The sequence below is a fragment of the Erythranthe guttata genome, chromosome 7 (genome assembly GCF_056151865.1).
Source record: "Erythranthe guttata isolate IM_541 chromosome 7, IM_541, whole genome shotgun sequence".
Lineage (NCBI taxonomy): Eukaryota > Viridiplantae > Streptophyta > Magnoliopsida > Lamiales > Phrymaceae > Erythranthe > Erythranthe guttata.
This window is the reverse complement of record NC_142539.1, coordinates 3,883,662-3,899,401: the sequence shown is the minus strand read 5'-3', so window position 1 is coordinate 3,899,401 and position 15,740 is coordinate 3,883,662. Positions and strand designations below refer to the sequence as shown.

At 33.7% G+C, this 15,740-nt stretch overlaps 1 protein-coding gene and 1 non-coding gene across 2 annotated transcripts; both read right to left on the bottom strand.

The window, feature by feature from the left end:
- Positions 1-1,332: 1,332 nt before the first annotated feature.
- LOC105964221 (putative vesicle-associated membrane protein 726) lies at positions 1,333-5,829 on the bottom strand. The gene is made up of 5 exons (XM_088820779.1): positions 5,231-5,829; positions 3,526-3,667; positions 2,934-3,054; positions 2,431-2,493; positions 1,333-1,725 (listed from the first exon to the last, which is right to left on the bottom strand). Exons 1-5 carry the CDS (start codon positions 5,418-5,420, stop codon positions 1,582-1,584), a joined length of 660 nt encoding a protein of 219 aa, XP_088676905.1. The 5' UTR covers positions 5,421-5,829; the 3' UTR covers positions 1,333-1,581.
- Positions 5,830-6,643: 814 nt separating this feature from the next.
- LOC148769010 (small nucleolar RNA Z43) lies at positions 6,644-6,741 on the bottom strand. The gene has a single exon (XR_016032359.1). It is a non-coding gene; the product is annotated as a small nucleolar RNA Z43 (small nucleolar RNA).
- Positions 6,742-15,740: the final 8,999 nt, after the last annotated feature.

The window sequence follows — 15,740 nt, the reverse complement described above, 5'->3', positions numbered from 1 at the left end:
CTTTTTCTGTTTAAGTTGATATTCCAATAAATTTGCAAGCACTTCCAACTTTTAGAAATAAGCACTAAAAATCAACTTAACTCACAATGCATAACTTTTGCTTTGAATTAAGCGTTTGCAAACACCACCATAGTTCAATTCCGAATTAGGTTGGATTTTTGCAATAGTTTGATGCTTTTCTATTTATTTCACTGGTGATTAATGGTTGCAGTTACACCTGACTAAGGGTACGGGCGTATGCTCGAACTTGAACCCGAAGCGTAAATGGACTGATTAATTGAACGAGTTAGAAGTTTGGTCAGTACAAGATCGATTAAATGTTGATTATTTTAGACGAAACCATGATTTGTAAACTGATGTCGAAACTCGTAACTGTTGATTCATGAACCATGATCAAGTTGAATACTTTAATTAATTGTACTTTGGTCCCATATTTTCTTCAATACGACGAATGACCACTTGATTTTTGTGTAATACATCCAATTATTATTACCTATAGTTCTGTTTTCAGATAGCAACATAGTCTGAAAACATTGCACTTCCCGCCCATACTTTACATTTGAGATAAATCAATAAGCATAATGTATTACCTCATTTAAGCTTTTAGAATCGAGGAGTCTTCAAATACGCGTCGTCTTCTTCTTTCGCTACCTCTCCTCTTCTCTCGCTCTATTCTCTCACTCTTTAAATATATATCTTCAATGTGGCGGAGCCAGCATAGGGCCAAGGGGGGCCATGGCCCCCCGACGTTTCTCATATTCTTATTATTTTATATAATGATTTATTGTTTTTCGTGTATGGTAGCATTCACCGGTAGAAAAACTATTTTTTTACTACAACCATTAATCGTAGCAAAAGGTACCAAATTAGTAATAAAAATATTTTTGCTACGAATTTGACCCGTAGCATATACGGGTGTGACAAAAACTTTGGTACGGTAAATGTCTGTAGCAAATACTTTTTTGCTACGGTAAAGCATTTACTACGACTCCAAGATTGTCCCGTAGTAAAATGTACCTTTTGTTACGGTTTTTTACCGTAGTAAAAAAACATTTTTCTACTAGTGATTACTGGCCACCCTATACAACTTCTAGTACATATTTGACCTCGCGGACATAAAATCCTGGCCCCCCCACTGTAATCAAGGTAAATATCGGCGTTGCTTTATGTTTTAAAACCAATGAAGCATTGGAACAAACAACTACACATACGGCTCGATTCCATTCCATTACACCCCTAACCAGAAATTCCCTAGCGACCCCTTTTTACTAGAGACGCAGATGCCAGAACGACAGAAAGTGATATGAAACGGAAGTAAAAACAGCGCAAAAGTAAATCAAAAGTGCATGTAAACAAATAGCATTCCAAAAAGTTATCTATTGCTAAAACTTATATATCATCTATACATCAGGTATTTTGTATTCAAGTTGCACATAAACTTGAAAAAATAAACGCTTTTTTCTTCGATTTTGTCTAACTCGAGAAAAAGGTAACTTTAAAACAGCGAAGGCAACAACTCAAAAAAAAAAAAAAACCAAAGAAAACAGAAGGAAAAAAAAACAGGTTTTGTGGAATATATAATCAACACTTGAAGCCATGACAGATAGACAAAAAGACGACGAGTCCCAAAGCTACGAAAATACCAAACACAGCCAGCTTAATTTTCATGTTCTGAACCCACATTTTTCGCTTCATCTTCGTACCTTGTGTTCTGAAATCCTGTGCCTGAGATTCCAAAACGATAAACCTTTATACGTTAATCTTTTTTTTATATGTTAATCTTTTGTCCAAATAATTATGCATTATGAAAAGCATGCAATTTATTTTTCTTTTGAAGTAATGCCATCTTCAGAACTTTGATCTACTAGTCACTAACGGAGCCAGGATTTTAAGTATGCAGGCGCCGAATGCATTTAAACTTTTATGAGCGACAGAGCGAGGCGATAATGCTAATTATACACGATTTTTTTTAGATCCTTACATAAAAAAATAGGAATTCGAGAACAGGTGGGGGGCCATGGCCCCCTCATGCCCTATGTTGGCTCCGCCACTGCTAATTATGATCATTTTGTTAAAAACTCCAAAAATTTATAAAATGAAGTCCAAAAGCCAAAAACTAGTTGAAGAAGGTCTGACAAATGAGTTCTATCGGAAGGTCATATTCAGTACACAATAAGAGGTTGAAGATTCAAATTGGTACATTCTAAGGCTTGGATTCCAAATTTGAGAAAAATAACTAGTTAACATTTCTCCAATTGTCTAATTCAAAGGGTAAGACAATATCAAGTTATTACAAATTCATGTTCGTGGAAAAATGTTGAATTTAGATGAACATTTCTGATAGCTAATGTAAGAAAGTTTTTATGACGATTTAAACAGTTATGATCAACAATGTTCAAGCATTGGCTAATTCATCGATATCAGACTAACCTGCGATCGGAGATTCTCGGTTTTGTCAACAAGCAGTTCAATTTTCTCTCCTCTGTCAAGAACCTGATGAACAAAAAAGACTGAGTAAACACAACTAGAGATCAGCAATGTTTGGAGTCGTTTTGGGAGTTATTTTCATTTTATTTTGGTGAAATATGTATTGAGGGAAGAATTTTAGAACAAAAGTAATGTTTATTTATATTTTGAGACAAGACTGAATACACTTTAGCAGATCATGTTTAAAGGTGTCTAGGAAAAAGGGTATTTTAGAAAAAGAATCAGACATTTTTTACTGTTGTAGCACTCATATCATGTTTGAAGGAAAAATAAACTTTCAAAATTGTTTTGAGGATATGTTTTTTAAAGCCTAACAAACACGAAATCATTTTGGGGAAAGAACAAAAAATAAAACGGAAAGAGAAAGGGAACCGAACATTGCCGATTCAAAGCTTTCCGTGCGTGGACTAAATAAAGCATTTAGTTCAATGAGAGACAATTTGTACCTTTTCAATGTTTTCCATCATCACACCTTTTACTTCAGTAACCTGAGCTTTCACCTTAGCGATTTTGCTAATTTCTTCGGGATGATCGACACAGTACTGCATTTGGTCTTTTAGTTTGGGGCTGAAAATTATCATAGAAATGGTTTGGCAATGCGCATAAAAATAATAAAATAAAGTATTAAGGTGGTGTTTGCAAAAACTTATTTAAAAGCATAATTACGGGATGTGAGTTAAGTTGATTTTAAGAGCTTATTTCTAAAAGTTGAGGGTGTTTGCAAATTTACTAAAAAATTAACTTAAATAGAAAAAGCAAACACCACCTTAAACGTTGGGAGTTACAAGCGCGTTTATTTCTAAGAGTTTGTGGTGTTTGTATATTTACTAGAAAAGTAACTTAAATAGAAAAAACAGGGTCATGTGTGCTTAGGAAATTATAGCTTAAAGCTGCTTATTTTAAGAGAAGCAAAAGCAAAAGTAGTTTTCGCAAACACCTAAAAACAGATTATGTGAAAGAAAAAAAGCTCATAATCTATTTCTATAAGTTTTGGCAAACACCACTTAAATAATCAAAAAAAGGGAAAACAAGACTTGCCCGAATTCCTTTTTGAGACCATTCGGGCCTGCAGTTCCAGCTTTGCCTCCTCCGTATCTCTTGTTGAAATCCTCCTTAACACGTTCCAGAAACGCAATCGGGATTTGCCTGCCAGCTGATTCAACTGCAACAACGCAATAGGCTACAAAATGCAGAGTAAAGTAGATGAGTGAAGAATGGTCTAGAAAAAATAAACGAACGGTTATGCCAGAAAACATTCGAAATCAATGTATAAATTCCGACGTAATATCATTAAGAAAAGATTCTTCATAATTGTATTCACACTAGTATACATTTCTTCCAAATAAATAATAATGTAGAATAGCTAAATAGCTAATACCCAGCTAAGAAGAGATCCTGGACGATAACACGTTTAAATAATGTGGATCTTACGCAATTTCACCCTTTTTAAGTATTCAATTGAACACGTTATGCATGCACTCTAAATCGTAACGTTAAGCTACTAAATAATTTCGTCATTCGTCTATAGCTCTTTCAAATAAAATTTTGTCGCTAAATAAATATATATTTCCATTGACCGCACAATATTCGACCTGCTTCTCATGCATGTTGTCCATAACCAAGTATAAGAACATGTTCCCCTAATCCAAAACCCACGTTCGTTCGGATTGTAGTATTGAAATTATGCTTAGACCTTACATTTCGACAATCCAAAATCTTCGCTAGCATAAAAAATATCAGTTCTTGTATAGGCACATTTTCTCAAAAGAGATCTTCATAACTGGACTAAAAATTAATATTTCAAAATCCTAGGACAATTAAGTATTAAGGGTAAATTACGGCCATCCACTTGAGCTAAAGTCAAATTACGAAAAAAAATCCCTCATTTTGGTAATTACATCCACTCCCTCAACTAAATCTTCTAGATTATATATGGCTCCAGTTTGTACCCGTTTTACCACATTCATGCTCCACACTTTGAAATTAGATGATCATAAGATGTGTGCTTTGGCTTGTAAATATGAGATTGTAAAGCATCAAAAACTGCATTTTTGCACATAATGAGTACGAACTAGAGAACATTCCACGAAATCTACAAGATTACGTTGAATTTGACACCATAAAGGTAGACGCGTAAGAAAATTCATAGTTGAGGGTGGTTATAATTACCCAAACATGAGGGCTATTTTCGTAATTTGAACTTACTTCAGGGGTGTTCGTAATTTATCCAAATATTAACGATCTCACATGCAGGAATCCCTAAAAATTACATTTCATAATAATATACACAAATTTATCAGAACACATTACGATTTCATATAGTTAAACGAGAGCCCAGTCCCACAATCGAACAAAACGATAACGGGAAAAATAAAGTTTTCATCCTTCAAGTTTGCTCCAATTCCAAATTTGGTCCCATGTTCACAAAAAATACATTTGGTCCCTCATTTTTAAAAAATCAACACTATCAGTCATTTCCATCAATTTTCAGTTGAAACTAACGGAATTGAACGTGTTCCGATCCCATCACTACAAATTGACAAAAATGACCAAAATGTCAAATTATTGAAACATGAGGGACCAAATGTGTTATTTATGAACATGGGGAACCACATGTAAAATCGTTGCAAACTTGAGGGGTCGAAACTGCAAATTTTCCAAACCATAACCAAATAAAACAGATCAAACCACAATTGGAAGATCAAAACCAATTACTAAAAAAAAAAGATGAAAGGGTACATACTGAATCCATTTTCGACGAGATAATTGAAAGTGTGGCCGTCGCAATTGTAGGTGAATTTGTTACTAGAAGCGGGAAGCTTCGCCAGACACTGCGACGCAATGGTGGTGAAATTCCCCTTGAATTCAGTGTACTCCGCCAAAATCATCGTCCCCCTCGCTACGAAACTGTAGATCAGCGTCTGCTGCCCCATGATTACGCAGAATTTTTGTTTCTAATTAAGTATTTATTTTATTTTATTTTTTGTTTATTGAAAAGAATAATCCATTAGCCAAAAAGAAATGCAAAAATGGATTAGAGAAAGAGAAAAAACGAGAAATTGGTTGGAAAATGGAGAAAAGGGAGAATAGGGTTCGTGTTGATGGCAGAGAGAATGGAGGCGGAGAAGATGAATGGAGAGGAGAAATTTGGGGGAGAGAGATAAAAGGTGGGAAATTCGGTTTGTTTTCATGGACGTTAGAAATTGAATTGGTCTCGGAGGGAGTTATTTGCATTTGGTACTTTTATATAGTGTATATATCATATAAACATATTTAATGTAATAATTTTACTTTTATTGTAAAAATTATTATTTTACGCATGAATTATAAAATAAATAAAATTTAGTACTTGTAAATTGTAATAACAGCTTTTATAGTTTCTTTTCTTTTGGTAATTATGGAGCAAAATAGGGGCGTACCTATGAGCAAGGTTGTAAAAAACGGTAATCGGGTCGGAGGCGGTCAGGGACCGACTCACGATTAATCGGTGCGGCGGTGATTAATCGGTCATAAATCGAAAATAAGTCGGTTTTTAAAATTTAATATAATATATTTGTAGATATTATTTATAAATACTCAAAACATAGATAAAAAAAGGGTTAATAGCATTTCGCCACCTGAACTTTGCCCGTTTTCGCACTTTACCACCTTAACTAAAAAAAGTTGCACGGGCACACCCAAACTCACTTTTTTGACACACATAACCACCTAGGAGGAATATTCCGGTGAATCTTCTGATTTTCCAATGCACGTGCGATACACATGCTTAATGGAGGGGTTTTTTTGTTATTTCACCTTAAAAAATTTGTGGGCCCTCTTTTTGCTCTTTCTTCTCCTTCTCTCTCTTATTCTCTCTCTCTCTTTCACGCACACCCACACACATACAAACATGCCCCATCATCATCTTCTGCTTCTCTTCTTTCTTTGTGCTTTTGTCAAGAATCATTTTTTTCCCAAAAGAAACTCCGCGAGCAATGCTGTGATGGGAACTGTGAAAGTATAAAATCATGTGGTTGATCCACATGTGGTAATTCAGACATATGCTTGTCTAATTTTTTTAAAATCATTGGCCAACGAAAAAATCCAAAAAAAAATTATATAAAATATAAATATATACATATATATACATACAAAAAAATTGAAGTGAATTACCTATGAGCTCAGTTTATGGGTGGTGATATAACAGGATAGTCGGCAAGGCATTGGAATGCCGTTACGACGAACGAGACCAATTACAAGTAGTCTTCATTGCTCATATATACTTACACATATATATACACACAGAAAATCTGAATCGAAATCAAAAGAATCAAAATTAAATCAAAGGAATGGATTTCTGTAGAAGCAAACTCTTCACGCTGGGGTGCGTGTTTGTGTGTGATGTTTGAAGAAGGCGAGATGAGTAGAGATCTGAGCTGTGGGGATAGAGAGGCGCTGAGGAAGAAGCTAGGGTTTTTTTATTTAAAAAAAAACTCAAAATTAATTGAGTAGAGAAGGAATTCATAGAGAGATGCAGATTGATTCTTCAATCTGTGTTTGATTGTGTGTGTGTGTGTGTGTTTATTGGACGGCGGCGCTGAGAGCTCATGATGAGGATGTCTGTATATGTGTGGGTGTCCGAGAAAGAAAGAGAGAGAGAAAGGGAGAGAGAGAGAAAACAGGCCCCACAAAAATTTTGAGGTGAAATGACCAAAAAACCCTTCCATTACGCATGTGCATCGCGCGTGCGCCGGAAAATGAGAAGATACGCCGGAATGTTCCACGTAGGTGGTTATGTGCGTAAAAAAGTGAGTTTGGGTGTGCCCTTGCAACTTTTTTTAGTTAAGGTGGTAAAGTGCAAAAACGGGCAAAGTCTAGGTGGTGAAATGCTATTAACCCATAAAAAAATATTTAAATATAGTTATATCTCCATCATGTATATATTCTAATAATATAATAAACGTTTAATAATAATAAGATCATAATACATAAATATTCTTATAAAATATAAATAAAAAAGCATTTTTTTTGAATTTACATACATTCTTGACATACATCATTAGTTCTTTAACAATAATAATTAACATAAACAAAATAAAGCATAAACTCATTTTTTTTTTATTAAAATCCCAACTTTTATTTTGATATAGTTAAAAAAAAAAAAAAAAAAACCGATTCTGGCCCGATTTTTTGCCGATTTTCGCCACCAAAGTTTGACCCGTCTTAAAGGTCTGACCGCCTCACAGGCAAAAATCGATTTTTCAAACCTTTACACTAAAATCGTAAAGGTTTTGGACCGCCTCCGCCTCGGCGACCGATTAATCGGCCGCCTAGGCCGATTTTTAGAACACTGCCTATGAGTATGCATGGGGTGGTCTGCCACATAATTTTATTTTACAATTTTCTTTTGTTATTTATGTATTAGTTAATGCACGTTTGTTAAATTTTCAATTTTATATACTTTAGTCCATTAAAAAAAATATTCTCTTAAATCACCTCCAAGAAAAAACCCTTGGGTTCGCCTCGCCCCCTAGAGTAAAATATATTTGATTCTAAAAACTTCGAATTTTTTTAAATTTCAAATAGGGTAAATAGAACTTAACCCCCGTCTGGTTTGGACATTTTGCACATGACCCCCTTATGGTATGTAATTAAGCAAATAACCCCCTTGTGTTTTGAACATTTGCACATGACCCTCTTATGGTATGAAATTCGGCACATAACCCCCTTGTGTTTCTGACATTTTGCACATGTCCCCTTTATAGTATGAAATTAAGCACATAACCCCCTTGAATAGAAAACTGGAAAAGACTAGATTACCCCTAAAGTTTAGCCAAATTGCAACCATACCAACTGTTCGTTGGTTATTCTATCAAGTCAAAATTTCTTGTTTTAATTTAAAATAACTATTTTATAAAATGAAAAGCTTAATGCATTTTTTTGTAAAATAATAAATATAGTATATTGTTGTGTTTTTTTGATTTTACAACACAAAAGGTATAAAATACTTGTTATTGTACGATTGACAATTTATTCAAGTTTAGAAACCAAATTTGAAAATCTCATATGCCACAAATCAAATATAAAAGGATTAAACTCCATATAAAATTATGAACTATCAATTTCTTTGTCAATTATAATTCGGTAAAATAATTCTACATATTTCAAAGCTTTAATATTATTATTAATTATGATTATTATTTACTATTTTCTATATGATATATTACATTATAGCTGTTATCGAATTTTATTTTTTTAAGAAACAAAGTCTTTATTCATTAGGGGTAATTTAGTCTTTTTCAGTTTTCTATTTAAGGGGGTTATGTGCCTAATTTCATACCATAAGGGGGTCATGTGCAAAATGTCAAAACCACAAGGGGCGGGGTTATGTGCGCAATTTCATACCATAAGGGGGTCATGTGCAAAATATCAAAACCACAAGGGGGCTATGTGCATAATTTCACACCATAAGGGGGTCATGTGCAAAATGTCCAAACTACATGGGGGTTAAGTGTTATTTACCCTTTCAAATATTAATATATTAACTTTTAAAAAGATTGTGAGGTTCCAAGAATTTTAGAGAGTGTTTGGCTAAGCTTATAAGATGTTAAAATAAGCTTATAATATTTCTAAGAGTTTATAAGCTATTCCAAAGTGCTTGGTAATTTCTTAAAAAAATATCTTATTTTTTTTTAAATAAGTTGTTGGAGAAATTTTTTTTTTTTTTTTTAATAAGTACCTCTACCCCACCTTTTTATTTAGGGGAAATATGCAATACCCCCTCAAATGGAAAATATTATGAGTAAAATCCATTTGACTTTTAAGACTTTTGCCCAAACCCAAAATCCAATCTTAATTAGTGAAACCCCCTCAACAAATGTGATAAGCCGAAACTACCCTTATAAGTAGATCTTTTTGAAATAATTGCAATATTTATTTTTCATAACATCTCACGTGATTGTAGGATTACATTAATTCTCTTTTTATATCTCCATATTTCTCTCTTTCGTTATCTCTCTCCTCTCGTTCTCTCACAAAAAAAAAACATGCTCCTTCGGCCTTCCTCCATATATATATATATATATATATATATATATATATATATATATATATATATATATATATATATATATATATATATATATATGGGTAAATAGCATTAAACCACCTAAACTTTTTAAGTTTTTGCGGATCACCACCTGAACAATTTTTTTTTTTGCACGAGTTCACCTATACTCAATTAGTTGTGTCACTTTACCCTTTTTTGTTTGTTTTCAGGTCAAAATGACCGGTTCTCAACCCATGTGCGTTGCACATGACAAATCCAAGGCTATTGACGTCTTTTCCATTTTTAAAATGGAATAAATGTTAATTTTTTATTTATTTATTTTATTTTATTTTTCTTTTTTGAAATGGAATTTTCTTAAATAGAATAATTAAAAAAAGAAAAAGAAAAAGAAAAACGTCTTCTTGTTCACAGCAACTCAGCCTGGATTTTGAACCCATGGCCCGAAAACTCCGAACAAACCACCACCGACATAAATACTTTCTCGCCTCTGCAATTCCAAGGATTACCACAGCCGTCGCTCCAATCTCACCACCCACCGTCCACCTGCGCACACCCGATCTCACGGTCGAGCGCCGCACACCTCCGTCGGGGCATGGGGCGGCCTCAATTGTGAGAATCTCATCTAATCCTCCATTCGTTGGAAGAAGATCTCGTCGATTTGGAGGAAGAAATCGAGGAAAATAGTGTTCATATAACCTAAATCGGGGAAAGGGGGAAATTAAATGAACATTTTTGACCTAATTTTAGGTTCAATTTCAGTCAAGATGGCGGCGGATCTGAAGAAGATGTGGTGGTGGTGGTGAGCTTCGTGGTTGTGCAAGAGGGCAGAGCTGGTTCCTGGTGGTGAGCGGCTGCAACATGAGAGAAATGGTTGATGAAAGTTGTGAGTTAGATGAGTAGGGTGGGGTGGTTGGATATGATATGCAGCCGCCAACGCCGTTGGCCTTGATGAGTTCATCAAGAGGAGCTATGTGGAATTAGGGCTGATTACCGGCGGGTAAACGGCGGCGATTTTGTTGTTGTTGGTCTGATGATGGTGATGATTAGGGAAAATAAAATTGCAGCAGTAGTATCTATGGTGGATCTTCTGCTGGTGAACAAGACGAACACCTTTGTTGTTGTTGTTGTTGTTTTTTTTTTTTTTTTTTCTTTTAATTTTTTAATTATTCTATTTAACATTTATTCAATTTTAAAAATTGAAAAGACGTCAAGAGCCCTGGATTTGGCATGTGCGACGCACATGAGTTGAGACTCGGTCATTTTGACCTTAAAACAGGCAAAAAAGGGCAAAGTGGCACAATTAATTGAGTACAGGTGAAGTTGTGCAAAAAAAATTTGTTCAGGTGGTGATCCGCAAAATCTTAAAAAGTTTAGGTGGTTTAATGCTATTTACCCTCTATATATATATATATATATATATATATATATATATATATATATATATATATATATATATATATCTGTAATTTAAAATTCTTATGTAATTGTATGTGTTCTCTTAAATCTTTGAAAATTGTTGGAAGAACTGTTAGTCTTTTGATTCAGTTACAACAGTGGCATGTAATTTGAGAACCTTCAATAAAATTCTTCAAATGCTAACTGCAAGTTGTGCGTCGTTTTAATTTCTTGTTTGATGCGTTTATATATATCTGGTAGGTGTTGGAAAAATGTATTTTTTAAGAAGAATTTGATAGATAAAGTGATTTTACTTTGTAATTTAGTGAAGACGATTTTCACTGTAGCAATCAAATCATGATTGAGAAATATTTGAATTTTTTTTGGGAAATTGTTTTGAAAATATTTTAGAAAGATAATTTAATTTTAGATTTTTTTAATTTTTTGAATAAAACCTTTTATTTTTGTCATTTTGAGTTTCTTCATTTTTTTTCCTTAAATGTCTTCCGGTAGTTCAAACGTTCAAACATCCTAAGATTATAAACATCTTTACAATCCTATAATTGTTGAGAATTTGAACTACCAGAAGACATTTAAGTATAAAAAATGAAGAAACTCAAAATGACAAAAATAAAAAGGTTTTATGCAGAAAAAAAAAAAAAAAATCTAAGTAACTAAATGTTTTGGAGAAAAAAATAAAAATATCAAAATTTCTCAAGTAAAACTGACCGAAAATGTTAAAAAAAATAAAGTGGAAAATGGCTCAAACGAAATCTTATATTTATACGGCTTAGCAGGGGTATTTTCGTCAGATTTTGGAAAAAATATAACAATAGGGATTTGTTGTATTTATATAGTACAGGTGGTATATGATACAAAATCCATAGTACAGGGATATTTTTTTATTTAACCCTTAATTTTTTTTATAGGGGTAGTATTTGCAATTCACTCTTAAAACATATAACAAAAATAAAAATAAAAATTAGGGTAAAATTCATTTTACACCCCGTACTATGCGAAATGTATCATTCCCCCCTGAAGTATAGAAAACATCAAACACCCCCCGCGGTTAGCCTTTTCCTACTTTCCGTTAGTCAAATCCTTTGACCGTCTATTGCAAACAAATGTTGGCTTTTTTTGACGAAAATATATACCCTAAAATATTTCTATATATAGGTTGCTTAGTTTTGACGAATTGTCACCAGATTCTTCACTTCTTCACCATTTTTTTTCACTTTATTCAGTCATTTGTTTTTTTACTATTTTCAGCCATTTTTCTTATAAAAAAAATTGAAAAGTCGAATGAATAAGAATGAAGCTCAGCATATTATGAATGTAAAACCAACAAAAAAGATAAGGGTTAATGAGACAAAACCCCCTCATTAAGAAAAATATTAGAACTAACCACCCCTCATTATTTTTAATAAGTCAAACCCCCTCCATTAGTGTCATACCAATACTACCCTCACATTTTGTATTAAAAATCAGCCCCCCCACCATCTCTACCTAAACTACGGGATTCATATCAAATATTCATGGGAAAAAAATATCTCCCCCCTAAATCACGGCAATATGTAGAATATCATCCCAATAATTCGCTAAAATCTGCCCATGATCTATGGCCTTCGGTGGAACCCTAGTTTTCTTCATTTGTTGGAAAAAAATTCACAAACGTGTGAATCGGGGAGAAGCAGACACAAAAACATGGTGAAATCAAAAAAATCGAATAAAGGTAGGCTGCTATGAAATCCGTTTTTCCTACAACATATAATTAGATTTCTCTGTTTTATGTCATAATACGACATATTTCCATTTTTTTTTTGTTTTCAATTTCAGCGACTATGAAGACTGCAAAAATGGTTGATTATTCAAAAATGGAGTTTGTAAACAAGCTTGTTTTTTAGATCTACATATCTATGTCGCACTATTTGTTGACTCATAAATATTTGTTTCGTATGAAATTTGTTTTATCAGAGTCCACAACAAAGAAGAGATCATTGTTGTCGAAAAACTTAAAAAATTACGGTCATACACTCAGAGTTAACTATAAAATCGGATAGTTCACTGTATTTTTTCCAGAGTCAACTATAAAAATTAGATAGTTAACTATAATTTTTACGATGTCAACTATAAAAAAATGGTAGTTAACTATATTGTTGCCAGAGTCAACTATAAAATCGGATAGTTCACTATATTTTTTCCAGAGTCAACTATAAAAATTAGATAGTTAACTATAATTTTTACGATGTCAACTATAAAAAATTGGTAGTTAACTATATTGTTGCCAGAGTTCTACAAAACTTGGATAGTCAACTACAATTGTTCCGATGTCAACTATAAAAAATTGGTAATCAACTATAGTTTTCCATTAATTCACTATATTATATTTCAATTTAAGATACTATGGTGTTATAAAATGAGATGAGATGCAGAAGAAAAGATAAAGTATTGAGAAGATATAGAGAAACTAAAGAGAAAAAATGAAACAAACGAGAATAGAGGAAATGAGGGAAGAGAAAGGAGAGAGAGAGAGAGAGAGAGAGAGAGAGGAGAGAGAAGAGAGGAAATTGTGGAAGAGAGAGAATAGAGAGAAGATAGGAGAGAGGAGAGAGAAGAGAGGAAATTGTGGAAGAGAGAGAAGAGAGAGAATAGATGAGAGAGGAGAGAGAAGAGAGGAAATTGTGGAAGAGAGAGAAGAGAGGAGAGAGGAGAGAGAAGAAAAATAATAAATGACAACACGTCAAAAAGGACGGTTGAGAAGAGAGGGGGGGGAGAGAGAAAGAGTGGGGGAAGAAAGGACAAAATTGGAATAATAAACACGTGAGGGGGGTCTCACAATTCCTAATGTTAATTTTAGATTTCTTTACAAATGGTAAATATTAAAATGGGCCTGGACTCTATTATTTTGTGTATTGAGGGGGTTATCCCTCATTTTCCCAAAAGATAATTAAAAGCTCTAAAATCTAAAAGAAATCTTAAACTTGGAATAAAACCATATGAAAGAACTGCATATGAGAGAAAATCCCCGAAAAAGAAAACTGAAAATCCCTAAAGTCAAATACTAAAATAGACAAAAAGTCATACTTTGAACGAACGCTTATAGTGTATATTTTGTCCACATCTGAACACGAAGGACCAAAAGTGAAATCCGGGCAAACATAAGGAACGAAAATTGTAATTCTCCCCTCTCTCTCCACTCTCTTCGCAATTCCACCTTTTTCTCTGTTTTCAGCTTATGTGTGTTCCGTTTCAGTACACGGATTTGAGCTCTGACTCAATATATTGATTGTTTGTGATGGAGAAAAGGTATAAGACTTTTATATAATATAGACATCATTTGCAAGTGTTCTTTTCTTCAGAATAGTGTATACATACATATATGAGTAAACTGCAAAAAATATCCATGTGTAATCTCCAAATAGCAAAAACCCCCCTGTGATAAATAAATTAGCAAAAACCCCCTGTGAAATTTATTCAAAGGCAAAAACCCCCGGTTGACTTAAGTGTGGTTCACTCGCGGGTTGCGCGACTGGTAGTAGGTTTTTGGACGTGAAATGACGAAATTGTCCCTAAAAATGTATTTATATGTATATATATTTTATGTATATATATTTTCCTTTTAATTTGATTGTTTAGAAATTAAAATATTGTTAAAAAATAGTAAATAATTAGATTTAAAAATTAATTAAAAATTTGTTAATCAAATTAAGTATAGATTTTTTTTAAATATATAATAACGGAATTTAAATTTTCTTTTGATGTAGCGATAATTTAAAATAGGGTAAATAGCATTAAACCACCTAAACTTTTTATGTTTTTGCGGATCACCACCTGAACAATTTTTTTTTGCAAGAGTTTACCTGTACTCAATTAATTGTGCCACTTCGCCATTTTTTGCCCGTTTTCAGGTCAAAATGACCGACTCTCAGCCCATGTGCGTTGCACATGACAAATCCAAGGCTATTGACGTCTTTTCCATTTTTAAAGTGGAATAAATGTTTTTCTTTTTCTTTTTCTTTTTTGAAGTGGAATTTTCTTTAATAGAATAATAAGAAAAAAGAAAAAGAAAAACTTCATCTTTTTCCCAGCCCCTGGGTATTGAGAAGCCATTGTACTTTTTTCTTGCCTCTGCAATTCCAAAGATGACCACTCCCGTCGCACCAATTTCACCACACACCGCTCACCGCCGCACATCCTATCTCACCGCCCAGCACGGCACACCTCTGCCGCGGCATGGGGCGACCTCAATTGTGAGAAGATCATCTAATCCTCCATTTGTTGGAAGAAGATTTAGTCGATTAGGAAAAAGAAATCGAGAGAAAATAATGTTCATATAACCTGAATTGGGGAAAGGAGGAAATTAAATGAACATTTTATTTACCTAATTTTAGGTTCAATTTCAGTCAATCAAAATAAGCTGTGATTAAATGTGTTCAAAATACAAACTTTAGAATATATTGTGTCCATTGTCGAAATGTCTCGCTTGGGGTTGAGGGCGGCGGATCTGAAGAAGATGTGGTGGTGGTGATGAACTTGGTGGTTGGGTAAGAGGGAGAGTTGATTCCTGGTGGTGAGCGGCAGAACGGCTGCAACATGAGAGAAATGGTTGATGAAAGTTTTGAGTGGGGTGTGTAGGGTGGGTGGTTGGATATGATCTGCCGCCGCCTACGCCGCTGGCCTTGATGGGTTTATGTAGAGGAGCTGTGTGAAATTTGGGCTAATTGCCGACGAGTGACTGCGTTTTTGTTGTTGATCTGATGAGAATGATGATGATTAAGAAAATTAAAGTAGCAGCAATAAAAAAATGGAA

Bases quoted from the DNA above. Each gene is read 5' to 3' on its own strand.
- LOC105964221 (XM_088820779.1), bottom strand. From the start codon at position 5,420: ATGGGGCAGCAGACGCTGATCTACAGTTTCGTAGCGAGGGGGACGATG. The intron at 3,055-3,525 runs GCAAGTCTTGTT...GATAATTTTCAG, and splicing joins GGTCTCAAAAAGGAATTCGG to CCCCAAACTAAAAGACCAAA. The intron at 2,494-2,933 runs GTACAAATTGTC...TTTGTTCATCAG, and splicing joins TGATGGAAAACATTGAAAAG to GTTCTTGACAGAGGAGAGAA.